General features: G+C 36.2%; 1 protein-coding gene across 1 annotated transcript in view; it reads right to left on the reverse strand.

Moving 5' to 3' along the window:
• Nucleotides 1-16,736, reverse strand: part of EYS (eyes shut homolog) — a 430,665-nt gene that overhangs the window by 81,342 nt on the left and 332,587 nt on the right. The window contains exons 8-9 of the mRNA XM_074190004.1: nucleotides 12,789-12,955; nucleotides 12,176-12,320 (exon numbers count right to left, since the gene is read on the reverse strand). Of these exons, the coding sequence (XP_074046105.1) occupies nucleotides 12,176-12,320; nucleotides 12,789-12,955 (312 nt within the window). The remainder of the gene's footprint in view (nucleotides 1-12,175; nucleotides 12,321-12,788; nucleotides 12,956-16,736) is intronic.

A 16,736-nucleotide genomic window follows, 5' to 3' on the forward strand; every position in this document is an offset into this window, starting at 1 on the left:
ATTATAGGATCTTAGATTCAGAGTTGGAAGGAACCTCAGTTATGATGTTGCCAATTTCCTCAGTTCATAGAGGAGCAAACCAAAGTCCATTAAACTTAGGTGATTTGTTCAGTTATTGGGCATTTTTCTGGGAGAAATAAGAGAGCCTGAATGTTTTTTACATCTGAAGTTAATAATAATAATATTATTATTATTAGTTAATGTGCCAAACATCTTAGCAACAGGACTGTTACAGCAAAAACATAATATTTAATTAATTTTTTTTCCAGTTAACTGGATATCAAGTTTGTGAACTGAACTCTGACATTCTGCTAGATGTCATGAACTTATCATAGGACCAATTTAAAAAAAAATCTTTGACATAATTGTGGGATATGAGGTTTTGCCCAATTCCTGTTGCAAAACCTTTTGAATTTCTGAAGCAATAGGTTATTGTTTTTGTGAATTGCTTCATTTTTTTGTTTGTACTGATGAAAATTTGGCTTTGAAAAATGTGGAAATTAGCTCAAAGGGGCAATCTAAGGTTTTGAAACACATGATTGTATTTTATAGCACACTATGCAATTACTGCTTACTTTACCATAAGAACCATTTTAATAGAATTCACTTTTAGAAGACATTTCTTCACAGAAGCACTAGAAGGTGCAGAGATGACAGCTAACAGATGTTCCTTTGTTTGAATATGTGAAATGATGCCAAATTTTCTTTCATGGGCAATGTTTATATCACTATCATATAGGATACAAAAGTATCTAATGTGGATTGACAATTGATTTTAAAATTGGTATATCTTTTGCAAAGTTTTGGTAAAATTCTTTATGAAATTAAAATTCAAGTTTATAATTAAATAATACAAATTGAGAAATAATATAAGGAGATTCATTTGATCCTTTCAACCCCAAACAATCATCTTAAATCTTTTTCTTCCCTTTAAAGCTAAACTCCTTTTAGAAAATATCTATAATAGGTGCTTCCACTTTCTCTCCTCTCATTCTCTACTTCTTATAATTTGACTTCTGACATCATTTTAAAATTACCAATGATCTCTGAATGTTTTTCAGGATGAGGGAAACAAGGGCATGTTTTCATGGAATATGGAATGACCCAGTACAGGAAGAAATAAAAAAGAAATCAAAATGTGGATAGCATGAGGTGCAATCTCTTGAAAGAAATGGGCTAGAAAACAATTGTTCGAGTAAGTAGAGGGGTTAGACCCCTTATCATGTGAAAGGAATGAAGGAGGAGATAATGGCAGAAAGTACATGAATGATGAGAGATAAGGAAAAGAAGAGAAGAGGGTCACAATGTAGGGTTTCAATTTTCTGTAAAGGAGAAGTTCAATTTCTTGCCAAAAGCTTAGTGATGGTGGTTTGATAAACCATGGGAGGCTTAAGGAGGGATGAAAAGGGATAGAAGAACTGCTATGGAGAGTGGACTGGTGAGTAGATAAGGGAGGGATGGTAGCATTGCCTAGCACTAGTTAGGGTCTGACTAACACTCTGTAATTTATTTGTAGTGGACACAGTCAGAATGATTGAATGGATTTCCCCATCTTCATTCAGTAGGACTTGTGAAAGAATATGGTGGGATAGCAGCTACTGATGCAACTTCCCCTTACCCTGACACAACTCATGTATAACTTCTTTCGGTCTCAGATTCCCTAGTACCTTTTTTTTTTTAGTGAAACTTTTTTCTCTCATGAAACCTGATTGACTCCAACTTCTCTGAAGTAGCTTCCTGGTCTAGAGCCAATAAAAAGCCCAAGACATGGGGGCTATTGGGCTCTCAGACATGGTGGGTACCTGAGACCATGCAACAAACTGATGAGATGGATTTCCAGAAGGAGACAAGGCAGATTGTGGCCAGAGAAGTTAAAAGCCATTGTCTTCTTGCTGTTTTATCTTTGTCGTGTATGGGCAGAGTAAATCTCCTTCTCTTTTTTATCAAATCAAACATGACTTTTCTAAAAGGATGTTGACTTTATCCCAACATCAAACTTGACCTAAAAGGATGTTGACTTTAGAGCCATTCCTACAGTAAGGACCAAAGGCAGTAAAAGGTTCGAAACTGATGGTTATCAGGGTACAATCAGGGAATTGATAAGGGGACTAGGGACTCAAGAGAGGAGGACCATGTAGAAGTGAATTGGTACATCAAAGGTTCAAGATGGGAAAAAGAGAAGAGAGAGTGACCAGTGCAGGGAAGATGACCTGGGAAAGATTTGAAGATTCAAGCAAATGGAGATTACTGCACAGACAGAGAATAGTATTTGGTAAGAAAAGTCAGAAGGAGAAGTGAAAAGTCAATAGATTATAGTCAGACAAGGGGATTTCAAAATTCTTGAACATATAGAGGTGGTACATTTGTGGGTAATGGCAAGGTCATTGACCATCTTTGTGTGTTGCTGAGGTGGAATTGGGTAGTAAATCATGGAAAATGAATAAATTGAGGATATGAGTGGTTAAACTGTTTGAGGGAGAGTAAATATGTGTGCTGAAGTCTTTTACTATGAGAGCAAGAGTTGGGGAGTTTTATGCTATATATAGAATTCATTGAGGTAGAAAGTAGAGTGATCTGGGGACATGTAAACAACAGCTCCTAGGATTCTGATTGGGTAGTAGATATTAATGGCAGTGAACCTCAAAGGAAGACAGATTATGGAAAGATAGAGTCAGAGAGAGAACCCAGAAGTTGCACTGGGAAGCAAGTAATAATCTAGTACCTCTACTTCAACTGGTAAGTCAATGGGGAATGAATAGTACTGGAATGTATGGTCAAGAGGCTGTGTCTTCAGGGATAGTCAGGTTTCAGTAACAGCTAATAGATGGAAGAAGTGAAGATATATTTATTGCTAATGGGATTTTAGGGAGCATGGGGGGGAAAGAGTGAGCAATGTTTGATTGGACTTTTGGAATGGGAGGACTTAGAGGTATGAAATAAAAAAACTAGCTACTGACAGATGGGGAATGGGGTTTGGATAATGATTTACAGGGGTTCAGAGTCATTGGGATACATATAGGGTGTGAGCAGGTATAAAAATGTTCATTGTAGGGGCAGCTAGGTGGTGCAGTAGATAGAGCACCTGCCATGGAGTCAGGAGGACCTGAGTTCAAATTCGGCCTCAGACACTTAATAATTACCTAGCTGTGTGACCTTTGGCAAGTTGCTTAACCCCACTGCCTTAGATAATAAACAAACAAACAAACAAACAAATAAATCCTATGCCTTTCAAAGTTCAGTAAAAAAAAAAGAAAAAGAAAAAAGAAAATGTTCATCATAGAATGAAAGGTGTCACTCCTTTTCCCAAAGAAGATTAGAGATTGGACTGGAGCTAAGTGTAGAATGAGATGGGAGGCACATGATCAGATGGGAAGCTTTGATTCAATATCCTCTTTCCTCCGAAGGCCAGAGATTTGGGAGCTAAGGGCACATTAGGAGATGGAAGTTCCATTCCTCACTGAATTTCCTCTCCCTCTTCCTCAAGGTATAAGTATGACAAGAAGCAGAAGGCCTGAAGTCTAAAGAAAATTTCATTAGAATCTCTCCTCATCTTGGTTGAGAGATTAAGCTTGAGAGCCAGAGGTAGAAGGTGCATTTTGCTTGCATAAATAAGGTTCACATTTTGGAGTAGATGAAAGTCACAAGGCCTGGTTCTTTGCTGCCAGGAAATGTACTGGGCAGCAAGATATGTGGTTAGAAGAAAGTTTGTCTTGCACCCCAATCTATTTTTGACATTGATAAAAAGAACCCTGGCCTTGGAATTAGGAAGATCTGAGTTCATATCTCACCTCCCAGACTGGGTGACCATGGTATATTATTCAGTCTCTATGTGCCTCAGTTCCTTCTTCTTTAAAATGAGAATATTAATAGGTATAGTAGCTACTTCTCAGGACTGTTGCAAGATCAAATGAAATAGAAAATGAAATAGCCATGGTACCTTGCAAATCTTGGGTCACAATAGAAGGCCCATTTTCAGTTATTTTTTTATAATGAAACAAAATTTGTTTCCTCTTTAACTCCTATCCATTGGTCTTCAAAATGTAATCCCTCTTATGCATTATATAACTTTTTGGATATTTAAAGACAAATACTGAACCATTCTAAAGTATTTTCTTTCTTTTTCAAGTCTTATTATTTATCATTTTAAACCATTAGCATTCTAATGTTCAAATTAAAGGCTATCTGTGAACGATATTTCCTTCCTAAATTCTTCTCAAATAGAATTCTGTAAAACAATCAGCACCACATTCTCTCCTTATTTTCAGCACATTCAGTAATGACTGGTAGCCAGTAAATACTGTGCAAAGAAGTACAAGCCATTCTGACCTGGAATGCTACCTTTTGGAAAATGTCAATTAAAGATAAAATGCCTTGACTAAGAAGGGACAGAGATAAAAAAGGGTAAATCTTAGCCATGTTAGTAGCTTTGCTTATGTCATGTCTTTTATCTGCCAAGAAGAGAATGTCCTTTAAAGTTTTCTCTACTCATCTACAGTAAAAAACAAATAGTACTAAAATGTTGCTTATGTGAATGATTTTATATTTGTGACCTAAAATTGCATTGAAAATAAATTCTTCTTTGGTTTTCAATTTAGCTTTCTTCTTTTGTAACCTCTATAACTGTCTCTACCTGCATTTTATTAGTGTATGAACACTAGCACATGTAAGGACAAGGATGACTTCATACTCAGACACACAGAGTTCTAATTCTGTTCGTTGGCATTTGGCTGTCTCTGTGGCACAGCCTACATCTGACTCAAAGACATGGAGACACCCTTTATATCTGCATATATCAGACATTAAAAGTACTAATGACATTTTTGTTACACTCTTGTGTTCATGGAAAGAAACTATACAAGAAATGGAAATTGGAATCCTCTATCTACACATAACAGATTGTTATGTTATTTCTCTCTTTTTCTATATTTTTTTTGCAAGGCAATGGGGTTAAGTGACTTGCCCAAAGCCACACAGCTAGGCAATTATTAAGTATTTGAGATCGGCTTTGAACTCAGGTCCTCCTGACTTCAGGGCCGGTGCTCTGTCCACTGCCCCTAGCTAAGTAAGTGCCCCTATTTACTATAATTCATAGAATCATTGATCTAAAGTTTGAAGGGACTTCAGAGGTCATCTGATCCTACCCTTTTATTTTATGGATGAGGAAACTGAGGCCTGGAGAAGTTTTTGACTTCTTCAAAATCAGAAGTAGGATTTGAACCCAGGTCTTCTGAAAGAGCAACTGCTTTTTCCATACTTGAAAGATAGCATAGCATGGTGGTTGGAGTGTTGTCCTAGGGGTCAGAAGATTTCAAGTCCTATTTATGACACTTAATGGTGAACTTACAGACACCTGACATTTAACTTCTGTTTGCTCCCTAAGAGCTCTTTAAGACAACGCATCATAGAAATATTGTTAATGATCACAATGAAAGTTCCTTTCAACAATGAGATCACTACTCTGGACCAAAATTTCCCATATCATTACTACTATTAGAGAAGGTGAGAATGGACAAAATATTAATTATCTTTATATTTCCCAAAAATGATGTTTGGCTGTAACTAGACAAAAAATAAATGGTGGCTAGTTGGATAAACAAATGACTTACACTATTATCCTAGATTAGTTTAATTTGGCAAAAAAGATTCATTAATGTTAAGCATTGTCATATGCCTTTTGGACAAGACCAAAATTAGACTAGAATGACTTATGGCCAATTTGATCTTAATTAGAATGAGAAGCAATAATTCAATCAAACAAGTAAGATTGCTTAAGATTGTTTAACTTAGAGAAAGGGTTATAATTTTATGTATGTTCAGTTATGGGAATGGTTATTATTAGAATAATGTAAATTATTAACTAACTCTAGGACAGGAAGAAATGAACTTAATTAAGTATAGAAGAATTATGTATTTGGCATGGAAAGCTCCTAGTCTTGATGTTTTTAGATCTTTAAGCATGAGTCAGACAGTCTATTTTGGATATTATTTATGTATCTGTTTAGTGATAAATATGATTGACCTTCTTGTTAGGACTGTCAGTTCTCTGATCCATGAAGCTTTGAAATTCTTTATTCTGACTCCTTGTGGATAGCCAGCTTAGTGGTTCAGAGCACATTGCTGATAAGACCAAGGTTACATGTTTAACTCCTACTTGGTTTTGTTCAATTTTATTTTGCTACAAGAAGCAAAGATTAGAAGGACCCTTAAGATTCTCTCTTTTATATATTGGGACCTGAAAAGACATACTTTCCACAACTAGCTTTTTCACTAATGTGCTAAAAATATGTGCCATTGATCATGAGGGAGGCTCAGTCAGACAGTTTGGCAGGTGTGGCAGTATCACCATTACTGAAAAAGTAATTCCATATACTTTATTCATGGATTTGTGTATGAGGAACAGTAAATTGTGAACTATTCTACTGAATAAAGTTTTCTGTAACTGGATTCACTAAAGGAATTTATCTCTCAAGCCTGCAAATACTACCCATACTTGTTTGTTGATATGTCCTTAATAAGACAGCTAGGTGGTGCAGTGGATAGAGGGTAGGGCCTGAAGTCAGGAAGACTTAATCCTATTTATCTCAGGTTCTTAATCTATAAAATGAGCTAGAGATGGAAATGGCAAACCACTCCAGTATCATTGCCAAAGAAACAAACAAAATCAAATGAGGTCACAAAGGGTAAGACATGACTGAAAAATGACTGAGCAACAATTATATCCTTAAATATTTTTCTATTTCTGATGTCTCTTTCAGGTTGTAATCTGAACAACTCACATATAGTTGAAGGCAGTTAGGTAAAGTGGATTAGAGTGGGAACAGAGAGTCAGCCTAATTTGAATTCAAATCTGGTCTCTAATACTTACTGGATTTATGATCCAAGATAAGCCACTTAACCTCTCAGCCTCAGTTTCCTCATATGTAAAATGAAGATAATAAAAACACCTATCTCATTAGGATTACCATCATAGGGATAAAGTGTTTTGAAAACTTTTTTTTTTGAGGTATTTTTGCAAGGCAATGGGGTTAAGTGGCTCGCCTAAGGCCACACAGCTAGGTAATTATTAAGTGTCTGAGGCCGGATTTGACCTCAGGTACTCCTGACTCCAGGGCCACTTCAGGGCCACTGTGCCACCTAGACACCCATGTTTTGTAAATCTTAAAGCACTGTTTAAATGTTAGCTAGCTATAAACGACATATTTAAAGTTTACAAAGTGCTTTCTCACATAGATCCTGTGAGGTTGATAGTTTACTTTTATGATCTCCTCCTCATTCCCAAAGAAACAGGGAAGGATAAAGGAACAAGTAGTCAGTCTCATGTCTTGGGGCCAGTTTTGTTCATAAAGTTTTCCAAGGTAGGTGTGTTCATCAAACTTCAGCTGCCAAGGGAGGCTATAGAAAAGTTTAAGGTCTGGGATAGGATGTGGACAGGCAGACATGTGAGTGGAGAAGGATTATAGAGAAGAATGGTAGGCCTTGGAGGAAGTTTTCTCCAGGCCTGGGCCTGCTCTTGAATTCATTCCACCACCCCACAAAAGAAGAAAAGACTGTGATGAGTAACAGGAGATGCAGGCAGCCCAGGAGAGAAGCTAGCCATGCCAGGGAAAGAAGTAAATAGCAGGATTGGGCAATGAGAGTGACAAACAAGGAAAAGAAGCCAGATGGGTGACCTGGGTCCCTAATATCTTTAACTGATTGCACATTGAATCCTCTAGGATTTTAAGGATGGAATGACATTTGTGATACGTTCTAACTCTAGTGCTGGGGTCCATTGCTAGTTGTAATAGCTGATAGAGAGGTTCAAGTCTGCATATGTGAACTGTGTCCATAGAAATCCTGGGTTAGGTATAAAAAGTTGCATAGATTTTGGGGCAGCTAGGTGGCACAGCGTATAGAGCACCAGCCCTGGAGTCAGGAGTAGCTGAGTTCAAATCGGGCCTCAGACACTTAATAATTACCTAGCTGTGTAGCCTTGGGCGAGCCACTTAACCCCATTTGCCTTGCAAAAAAAAAAAGTTGCATAGATTTAGATAGAACCAGGGGCACATGGGGATTATTTTATGTAGTTTATTTTATTTCTTTATTTATATAGTCAACCATATTTTTGTGATCACCTCTATTATGTCAAGTTCACATATTTGAGTATCCACTGAAATTCAGAAAGGTGAAGTCTCTCAGTGAGTAGGGTATGAAGCAAGATACTAAACTGGAAAAAATTCACACAGACTATACCCCTAGACTAATAAGATAAATTGTTTAGGATAAAATAGATCATTAGGATGATAATTCTAGAATTTGAATGAACCAACTGTGGGGGAAAGGAGGTCATTGGACACTAAGTGTTTACTACTTATGCATTTTAACAAATTTTGGGGAAGGTACTAGAGAGAAAAGGTCATTGCAGAAATCCAGATTGGTGGTATAAAGGGTCCTCTTCGGGATATGGCAGGGGGAATAGGGAGATGGGGAGAGATAATGAAAATCAAATTATCAAAATGGACCAATTCTTTGCCCCTAAGCTTTTGGGGACTTTGTGAGGATTTGATAAAACTAGCACTTCTGCCTGATAGCCAGAAAACAGAAGAGTTAGGGGACAGAGATAACCCTGAGGATTATAAAGAATTTGGCATGTTCTCCAAGTGTTTGCTGCTATTGAATTGTAGCCAGCCTGTGGTCCCCTGAAGAAGGGTCTTGTAAATGGCCAGCAGTGCCCCCTGGTGACAAAATATTGTTATTATTTTCATTATACAGATGAAGAACTTCAATTTCAGAAGAATTAAATGGTTTGTCCAAGGTGATTATAGTAAGGGCCAGAGTTAGGACTAAAACCTGAGTCTTTCCTGATTCTGAATTCAGCATGGTTTCCTTTATGCTATATTTCCTATGGAGAACATAAACCTCATATTTTACCCAGCTTTTCATTGTATCTAGCTTGTCATTATTCCACATGGATAAAATGAGGACCTTGCTTCTGGAGAGTTGTGGTGATGGGTGATAGGTGAAAGGTGATCGTGCATAGACAATTGGAACTTGGGACCAGCCTGCTAACTCTGTATTGAATGTTGGTTCTTTGATTAGCTTCAGATTGTGGTAATCATATAAATTGTCCTTCTGGTTCTACTTACTCAAAAACTCATAATCAGCCTCTAATAGAAATCTTTGATCTCAGTCCTTTCAGTTGCTTTGTTTGTTGTTAAATTTTGCATCTGATGAGAGACCAAGCTATAAATGGAGAGATCTTGGGAACTTGTTCCTTCTGAAGGCATGTGGTCCTGAGAAATGCATCTTAATCTTTAACATCTGCATCTATCCTTTCTTCCCTTCCTGCTGAAGGGAGTAGAGTCTGATGTTATGAGTTTTTTTAAATGATAACTGCCAATTTCTTTTCTTTTTCTTTTTTTTTTTAGTTTTTTGGAAGGCAATGGGGTTAAGTGACTCGCCCAAGGCCACACAGCTGAGTAATTATTAAGTGGCTGAGGCTGGATTTGAACTCAGGTACTCCTGACTCCAGGGCCAGTGCTCTATCCACTGCGCCACCTAGCTGCCCCAATCTTATGAGTTTTAAAGGTCTGGAGGATACCTCAGCATCCCAATATTTTTCTAGCCAAGGTAAGATCAAGTAATGACCTTCTAGACCTGTGCCAGGGGAAGTTGTAGCAAGGACTTAGTCAACAGTCATGATGCAACTAGACAAAAATTTGGGGAACCAAATTCCTTATACAAACTGAGCTAATGTTTGTCCCCCATTCCCCACAAAAACTGAATGACTTGATGGTGACTATGGCTATGAGATACTAGAAAAATGTTTGTAGGTTTGTTTTTGACACATATTTGAAGTAAATATACCTTTGAAAAAAAATCTAATTGATGTTAAATAACCAGATAGAACTGGGGTACTATTTACTGATACCTACCAGATAAAAGGGAACACAGTAGTGTTCCAGTCAGTGACAGAAGAAAAAGAAAGAAACTCCAATATCTCAGGGAGCCTCAAACCCTGAATATCAGATGTAACTGTCCTGACTCTAGATGAGTGGGTCAGAGCAAACTTGTTATACTTAAACATCATAAAATTATAGACTATCAGAGCTTGAATAAACTTTAGACGGTATGTAGTCCAAGTATCTCAACCTGAGAATATAGTTTGCTTACTTTAAATATAAAGTACTCTGATACTTGGAGAGGAAAAGAAGGCATCAAAATAAAGTCTATTGATTTATTTGAAAACATTAACAAGTAGTTTATTAGTATTTAAAAATATTGTTGTCACTTCTTGCTTTTGAAAATGTTTTATTTTTGCTCATCCCCCCCCCCCATGTCACTGTCACCTCTCAATGACTTTCCTAGTTTAAGGTAGAAGTATCTTTTCTAACAAATGTGCACAGTCAAGTAAAACAAATCACAGTGACTCTGTCTGAAAATATAAGCCTCATTCTGTATCTCTGGCCCTCATCTTCTCTCTTTATCATGAGTCCTCTGAAGTTACTATTGGTTATTGTATTGGTTCCAGTTCTTTTAATGTTTTCCTTTCTATTATTGTGATAATCATGTAAATTGTCCTTCTGGTTTTACTTATTTTGCAACAGTTCATTTGGATCTTCCCAAGTTTCTCCAAATTCTTCATGTCCTTCATATCTCTTGATGAAATAGTGTTTTAATATACTAATACATATGAAGTTATTAGATCATCTCTCAATTGATGGGTATCTGTTTTCCTTCTAGTTCTCTGCCACTAAAAAATGCCAGTAAAAATATTTTGTTTGTATGGGTCCTTTTCTTTTGTCTTTTATATGCTATTTAGTGACTTTAAAAATAGAACTCTAAATTTGTTTTTATAATGAGAGGTCTAATCTAAAGATCTACCAGCAGCACTTTTAGAGTAATTGTCTTACCATATTTACCAATATTTTATGTCTCTTGAACATTGAATATTTTAGTCTTTTTCCATAAAGATGACAAATATGATGGATTTAAGATGAAACCTCAGATTTCAAATTTTCATTTCTCCTATTATGAATTTGAAGCATTCTGTCATTTAGTTGTTTCATTTTTGCCTTTGTATACTCAGCACAAAGTAGGTACTTGATAAAATACATATATTTTTTAAGGTTTTTGCAAGGCAATGTGGTTAAGTGTCTTGCCCAAGGCCACACAGCTAGGTAATTACTAAGTGTTTGAGGTCGGATTTGAACTCAGGTACACCTGACTACAGGGCTAGTGCTCTATCCACTGTGCCACCTAGCTGCCCCGATAAAATGCATATTAAAACTTTTGTACATTTCTTCTTTTGAAGATAGCCTCTTTATATTGTCTGACTTTTTATTTATTGGAGAAATGTGTCTCTCAGTCTTACAAAAGAACCCTCCTTATAATGAATAAGTATAGTTAAGAAAAACAAATCAGCATATTGCTGTTGTTTGCATGCTTCAATTTGGATGTATTTTTTCCATCCTTCTTTTCCAGTAGAAACATGACATGCTTTACCTTCAGTCCTCTGAAATCACTACTGGTCACTTTAAAGTTCAAATTTCTCAGGTTTTTTAAAAGATTTTTCTAATGGAATTTGTTTATATATGTATAATATATTAGATGATTTGTTTTAATTTGAATGAGTTAAAATATCTGCAATTATTAGTAGTTTGAATGTAGAGGATTGGAAGGTGGGATTCAATATACAAATTATTCCAATTTCCAGTGTTCTACAGCTGCATGCTCCTGGTTAGTGGATAATCCAAGCCAAATAGTCATAAAGGATAGTATTGCTAATTTCTCAGCAGTATATAGAGGTATTGTTTGACACAATGACAAATGTCTGCAGTCATTGTGACTAGTTGTCTCATTATCAGTGCTCCTTAGGTAGCTCACTTTTAAAAACTGAATTATTCTGTAGCATAATTATTTTATAGTTAGTGAGTCATTTTAATAGGAAGGAGGGAATCTGCTTTTCTTTTTTAGCATATGGAAACAGGTCATAGCAACATGGTTACAGGTCCAAACATACACTAATCCACGTTATTCCACTTGGCATTTGGTTGTCTCTGCTGGCTATACCTTTATGGTAAGATTCAGGTTGATTGTAGTCTGTTTTCCTCATCTCATACCAAACAGGTTCTAACTGTGTTAGGCAAATAAAACAACAGAAATGGTGAAATGAAAAAAACCTCCCAAATCTTACCTTGGAAACCATTTTGGAATTCTGATCCATTAGGTAAGAGCTGTGGAGTATATTCATTATAGCCGCCTACATAAAACTGACTGAAGACATTGAGTCCAACCAGTCTCCCTGGGGAGGTGGTAGATTTATTCTTCTGATCATCCACCTTTAAAAGGAAAAATTTCATTACTTATTAAAAGAGAAAGGATTTCCTAAGGGGGACCATTAAGATACCATTTTCTTTCCAATGTACTTGGATGGAAAATTTTATGAATTACTAAATTTTCTTTTTTCTTTGAAATGTTTGAGTATCTAATACTATCTAACTGATGACTTACAATTGATATAGATCAGGGGTCCACAGACCATGCATGGACAGATTTTAGGAGGTCCATGAACCAGGATGGGAAAATATATTATTTTTTTTTTACTAACATTTGGTTTCATGTGTAATTCTGGGTATTTCATTTCTTTAAAATTATTATTTTGAGAGAGGGCTCATAGTTTTTTTACCAGACTGCTAAAGAGGTTTGTAACACTCAAAAAATGTTGAGTCTTTCATATAGCTGTAACAAGGGATCACCTACAATTCTTCTTTCCAACTTAAATCACAGTTTGCAAACTGATTCCTTACCTTCAGCCAACTGGTTTGGAAGTACCTCCCCAAATGGACCACATGTATTCCAAGAGTCAGATTAAGTGGGTCACTGTAGAGACTTGCTGTGCCCGAACCTAGGTTATAAGTGTATACCAGGAGCCCATTGCGAAGGCCAACTGCGAGGAAGTCATCTCCATCCAGCCCTAAAATGTTAAGAAGCAGAGGGACAGTTCCCTGAAGAAAGAGGCATTCAGAGTTCTTGCCAGCTTGGTTACTGTATAGCTCTGGGCTGTTTGCCAATACAATATGCTATTGCATGTAAACAACCACTTATCAACACCCTGGTGTGTATGTACCCGAATATTTATCTCACCATGGAGTTTTGTAAACACATCACTGGAAACTGTCTCAAAACTTAGAATCAGTTTCTTTCTTTGAAAGTTTATTTCTTAACTATCAAAAATTTTTTACATAAAAGATAGTATGGCACCATGGAAAGAGTTCTAGAATTGGAGTTAGGGAAATTGGACTTATCACTTGTATGACTTGATTTCTTTAAACATATAATCTTATGAAACAAATTAATCTCAAAATCTGGGGCTGGATCCCAACTATAAAGATCAAAAGAAGGATGAGAATGAATAAATAACTTATTTTTTAAGTGTTTACTATATGCAAAGCAGCATGCCACTCTCTTGAGAGAGAAATAAAACACAGTCCCTGTTTTCAAGGAGTTCACAGGGGATTCAAGCCATATGAAAGGTTTCAGATGCAAGTCAGATGGGAAAAACAATCTCACAATCCTTGGAAAAGCAAATGGTAATTCCTCTTCTTAAATTATATTTCTGTTTATAATAGAACATCAATTTCTAATCTCAAGCTATTTGACAGAGCACTAAAGCAGAGACTTTAGTGTCAAGAATTGTTTTTCTAAGTCTTCAGTAATACTCATAATATTAATATCAATCAATACTAATAATTTATTGTTGTTAAGTTGTTTTTCAGTTGTGTCCAACTCTCCATAACTTCATTTAGGGTTTTTTGGCAAAAATATTGTAGTGTTTTGCCATTTCCTTCTCCAGCTCATTTTATAGGAAACTGAGGCAAACAGGGCTACATGACTTGACATACTAAGCATCAATAACCTAATAAGACTATAGTAAGGATCACAAATTTGCCAAAGTGTTTTCCAAAAGTGAAAGTCAGACAATAAGGCTCCCCTACTCAGTAAACAGCAGTGGTTCTTCTAGAATAAAATATAAACTATTAGTCAGGAGGTAGGGTGGATATATGCTGAGCTTGGAATTGGGAGGATCTGAGTTCAAATATGACCTCAGACAATTGGACAAGTCACTTAACCCTCTATTTGCGTCAGTTTCCTCATCTATAAAAAAATGCTATAATAATAATAATAATAATAATAATAATAATAATAACATTTACTTCCCAGGGTTGTTGTGAGCATCAAATGAGACTATATATATATATAATAGTGCTTAGCCTAGTGCCTGCCAAATAGTAGGTACTTTATAATTGTTAGCTAATATCATTATTATTAAACTCTTCAGTTAGTTTCTTAAAGCCTTTCACAACTTAGTTCTCATCTATACCTTTCCATCCCTAACATACCCTTCCTGCAATATGTGATCTCACTGTGGTATGTGATCTTCTTGTTGGTCTTCCCAAATGATAATTCATCTTTGCTCTGGCTATCTATGTACTTAAAATGCACCCTTTTCTGTTTCCTTCAAAAGTCTGCTCAAGTGCTACAGGGAACATGAAGCCTTTCCTGATTCCCTCAGTTCTTAGTGCCTCCATGCCATTCTGAATCTACTTTCTGTTTGCTTATTTATGGATATTTATGAATAAAAATTAATATTTATTTATAGTTGTCTATCCAATAGAATGTTAGCTGCCCAGAGTCAGGCAATGTTTCTTTTCTGTCTTTGTATAATGGCATTACAGGGAAATGAAAAGGGAGATTATATAATGCTTTGGGGGGGTCTATAAAGTATTATTTATATATTTGTATAATTATATATATAATTAATTATAATTAATATTATAAATAATACAATAATTATATAGAAAATATTCATCTGATCCTCACATTGAGTGAGGTAGATGGCATGGCTATCCTCATTTTATAGATGAGAAAACTGAATGTTAGGAGGCCCAAGTCACATAGTAAGTCGAAGACAAGATTTGAACATAGAGACTGGAGAAATATGTATATGATATGTGATCTACTAGTGTCTTAAGTACAGAGATCAGGGCTTTATTGGACACTTGACTCCCCTGCTTGAGTATTCAGATGAGTTCAGTATGATATATATATATATATGTATATATATATATATACATATATATATATATATGTATGTATGTGTGTGTGTGTGTGTGTGTGTGTGTGTGTGTGTGTGTGTAAATCAATGTTGTCCAAGAGGAAAAAATACTGCTTTTAGAGTCAGAGGACTTGGGTTCAAATCTTACCTCGAACACTTGTTATCGTTGTGACCATGGACAAGTCACTTAGTTTCTTCATCTCTAAAATGAGGGGATGGGGGAGTTTTGGATAGATGGGCTTCTTCTCCTAGCTCTAGATAATGATTCTTAATATCAAAGTTGGGGTATCAATGAATACAAACCTAAGAGTCTTGAGTGAGGGTTTAGATAGGACTCATGTCCTCATTGATGTAGCCTGTTCTTGAGCTCTGTCAATTTACATTTTTACCCCTACTCCTCCCCTCAATAAATGAATGCCCTGCTAGTGACCACTGGACTGAAGCATGTCTGGTTTCCAGTTCCATACCAGGGCATGTTTCTATATAAAATCGCTATTCCTAGTAGTTTAACTACATAGTAGTTTCACTACATTGCTCTGTTTTCTCTGCCTGAGCAGTTCTTCCTTCCTCCTCATTGCCTGTTGTATCATTCCTATTTATTCTTTCAGGTCTTACTTAAATGTTACCACCTCCACACAACCTTCCCAGATTCCTCTATTCTATATAAATTTTTAACCCATCAAGTTTCACAAACTGTTTTGTAGCTCTGGTATGCTCATGTCATTTTTTTCATACCCACCTCCAACTCAACACAATGAAGATTGTTGTTTGTCCTTTTTTGGGGGGGGGCAAGGTAATGGGGTGAAATGACTTGCCCAACCAAGGTCACACAGCAAGTAAGATTTGAATTCAGGTCCTCCTGACTCCAGGGTCAGTACTCTATCCACTGCCCCTCCTAGTTGCCCTTGTCCTTCTTTTTCAAAGAGAACCCCGACATCGGAAAGGTGATGTCACAAGAAGCAAGTGAGTTGGATTGAAATAGATGATATCAAAAATTGTCTATCTTTCCTCTTTTTAATTTTACTCTGTCCTAGGGTCCCAATTTTTCTATCTCCTACTTATACTATTCTGGATGGAGGCAGAAAAATAAACCTTAATAAATCTTTATTGAACTGAACTGAATAAGACTTCTCATCTTGAGTTGAAGAGAAGGTTAGAAATCAAGAATGGTGAGTTTCCTGTGTGTGCGTGTCACAACAGTTTTATGTCATTTCTAGTAGACAGATTAAGAAAAAAAGTTCTTAGTACATTTATTCATGAGGAAAAAGTCATACCATTTCATATAATGCTATCTGACATAGGCACATTTTAAATTCTTCACTCCAGGGTTCTATTAACTCCGTTACAACTTAGATGTTTTGAGGGTATGTGCCAAAAGCTTGAATTTTTAAAAATTTAATTGATTCAGCATTTCAAAAGAGAATAATTCAAAGCAGTTACTTGGTATTTTCATTATTAACTATAGATGTACATGAATTTTATAGCAGCCAGAATGAGGATCGTTCCTAAGGAGAAGATTTACATTGAGTGGATAAAGCAAAGAAGAGTAATATACATGGCAAGTTGAGCTGGTTGGGCAATTCTGCTGCAGATTCATACTGACTAGACGCCTCTGGTTAAGTTGCTTAACTTTTTAGTA

The sequence above is a fragment of the Macrotis lagotis genome, chromosome 5 (assembly GCF_037893015.1).
Source record: "Macrotis lagotis isolate mMagLag1 chromosome 5, bilby.v1.9.chrom.fasta, whole genome shotgun sequence".
In the NCBI taxonomy this organism is placed as follows: Eukaryota; Metazoa; Chordata; class Mammalia; order Peramelemorphia; family Peramelidae; genus Macrotis; species Macrotis lagotis.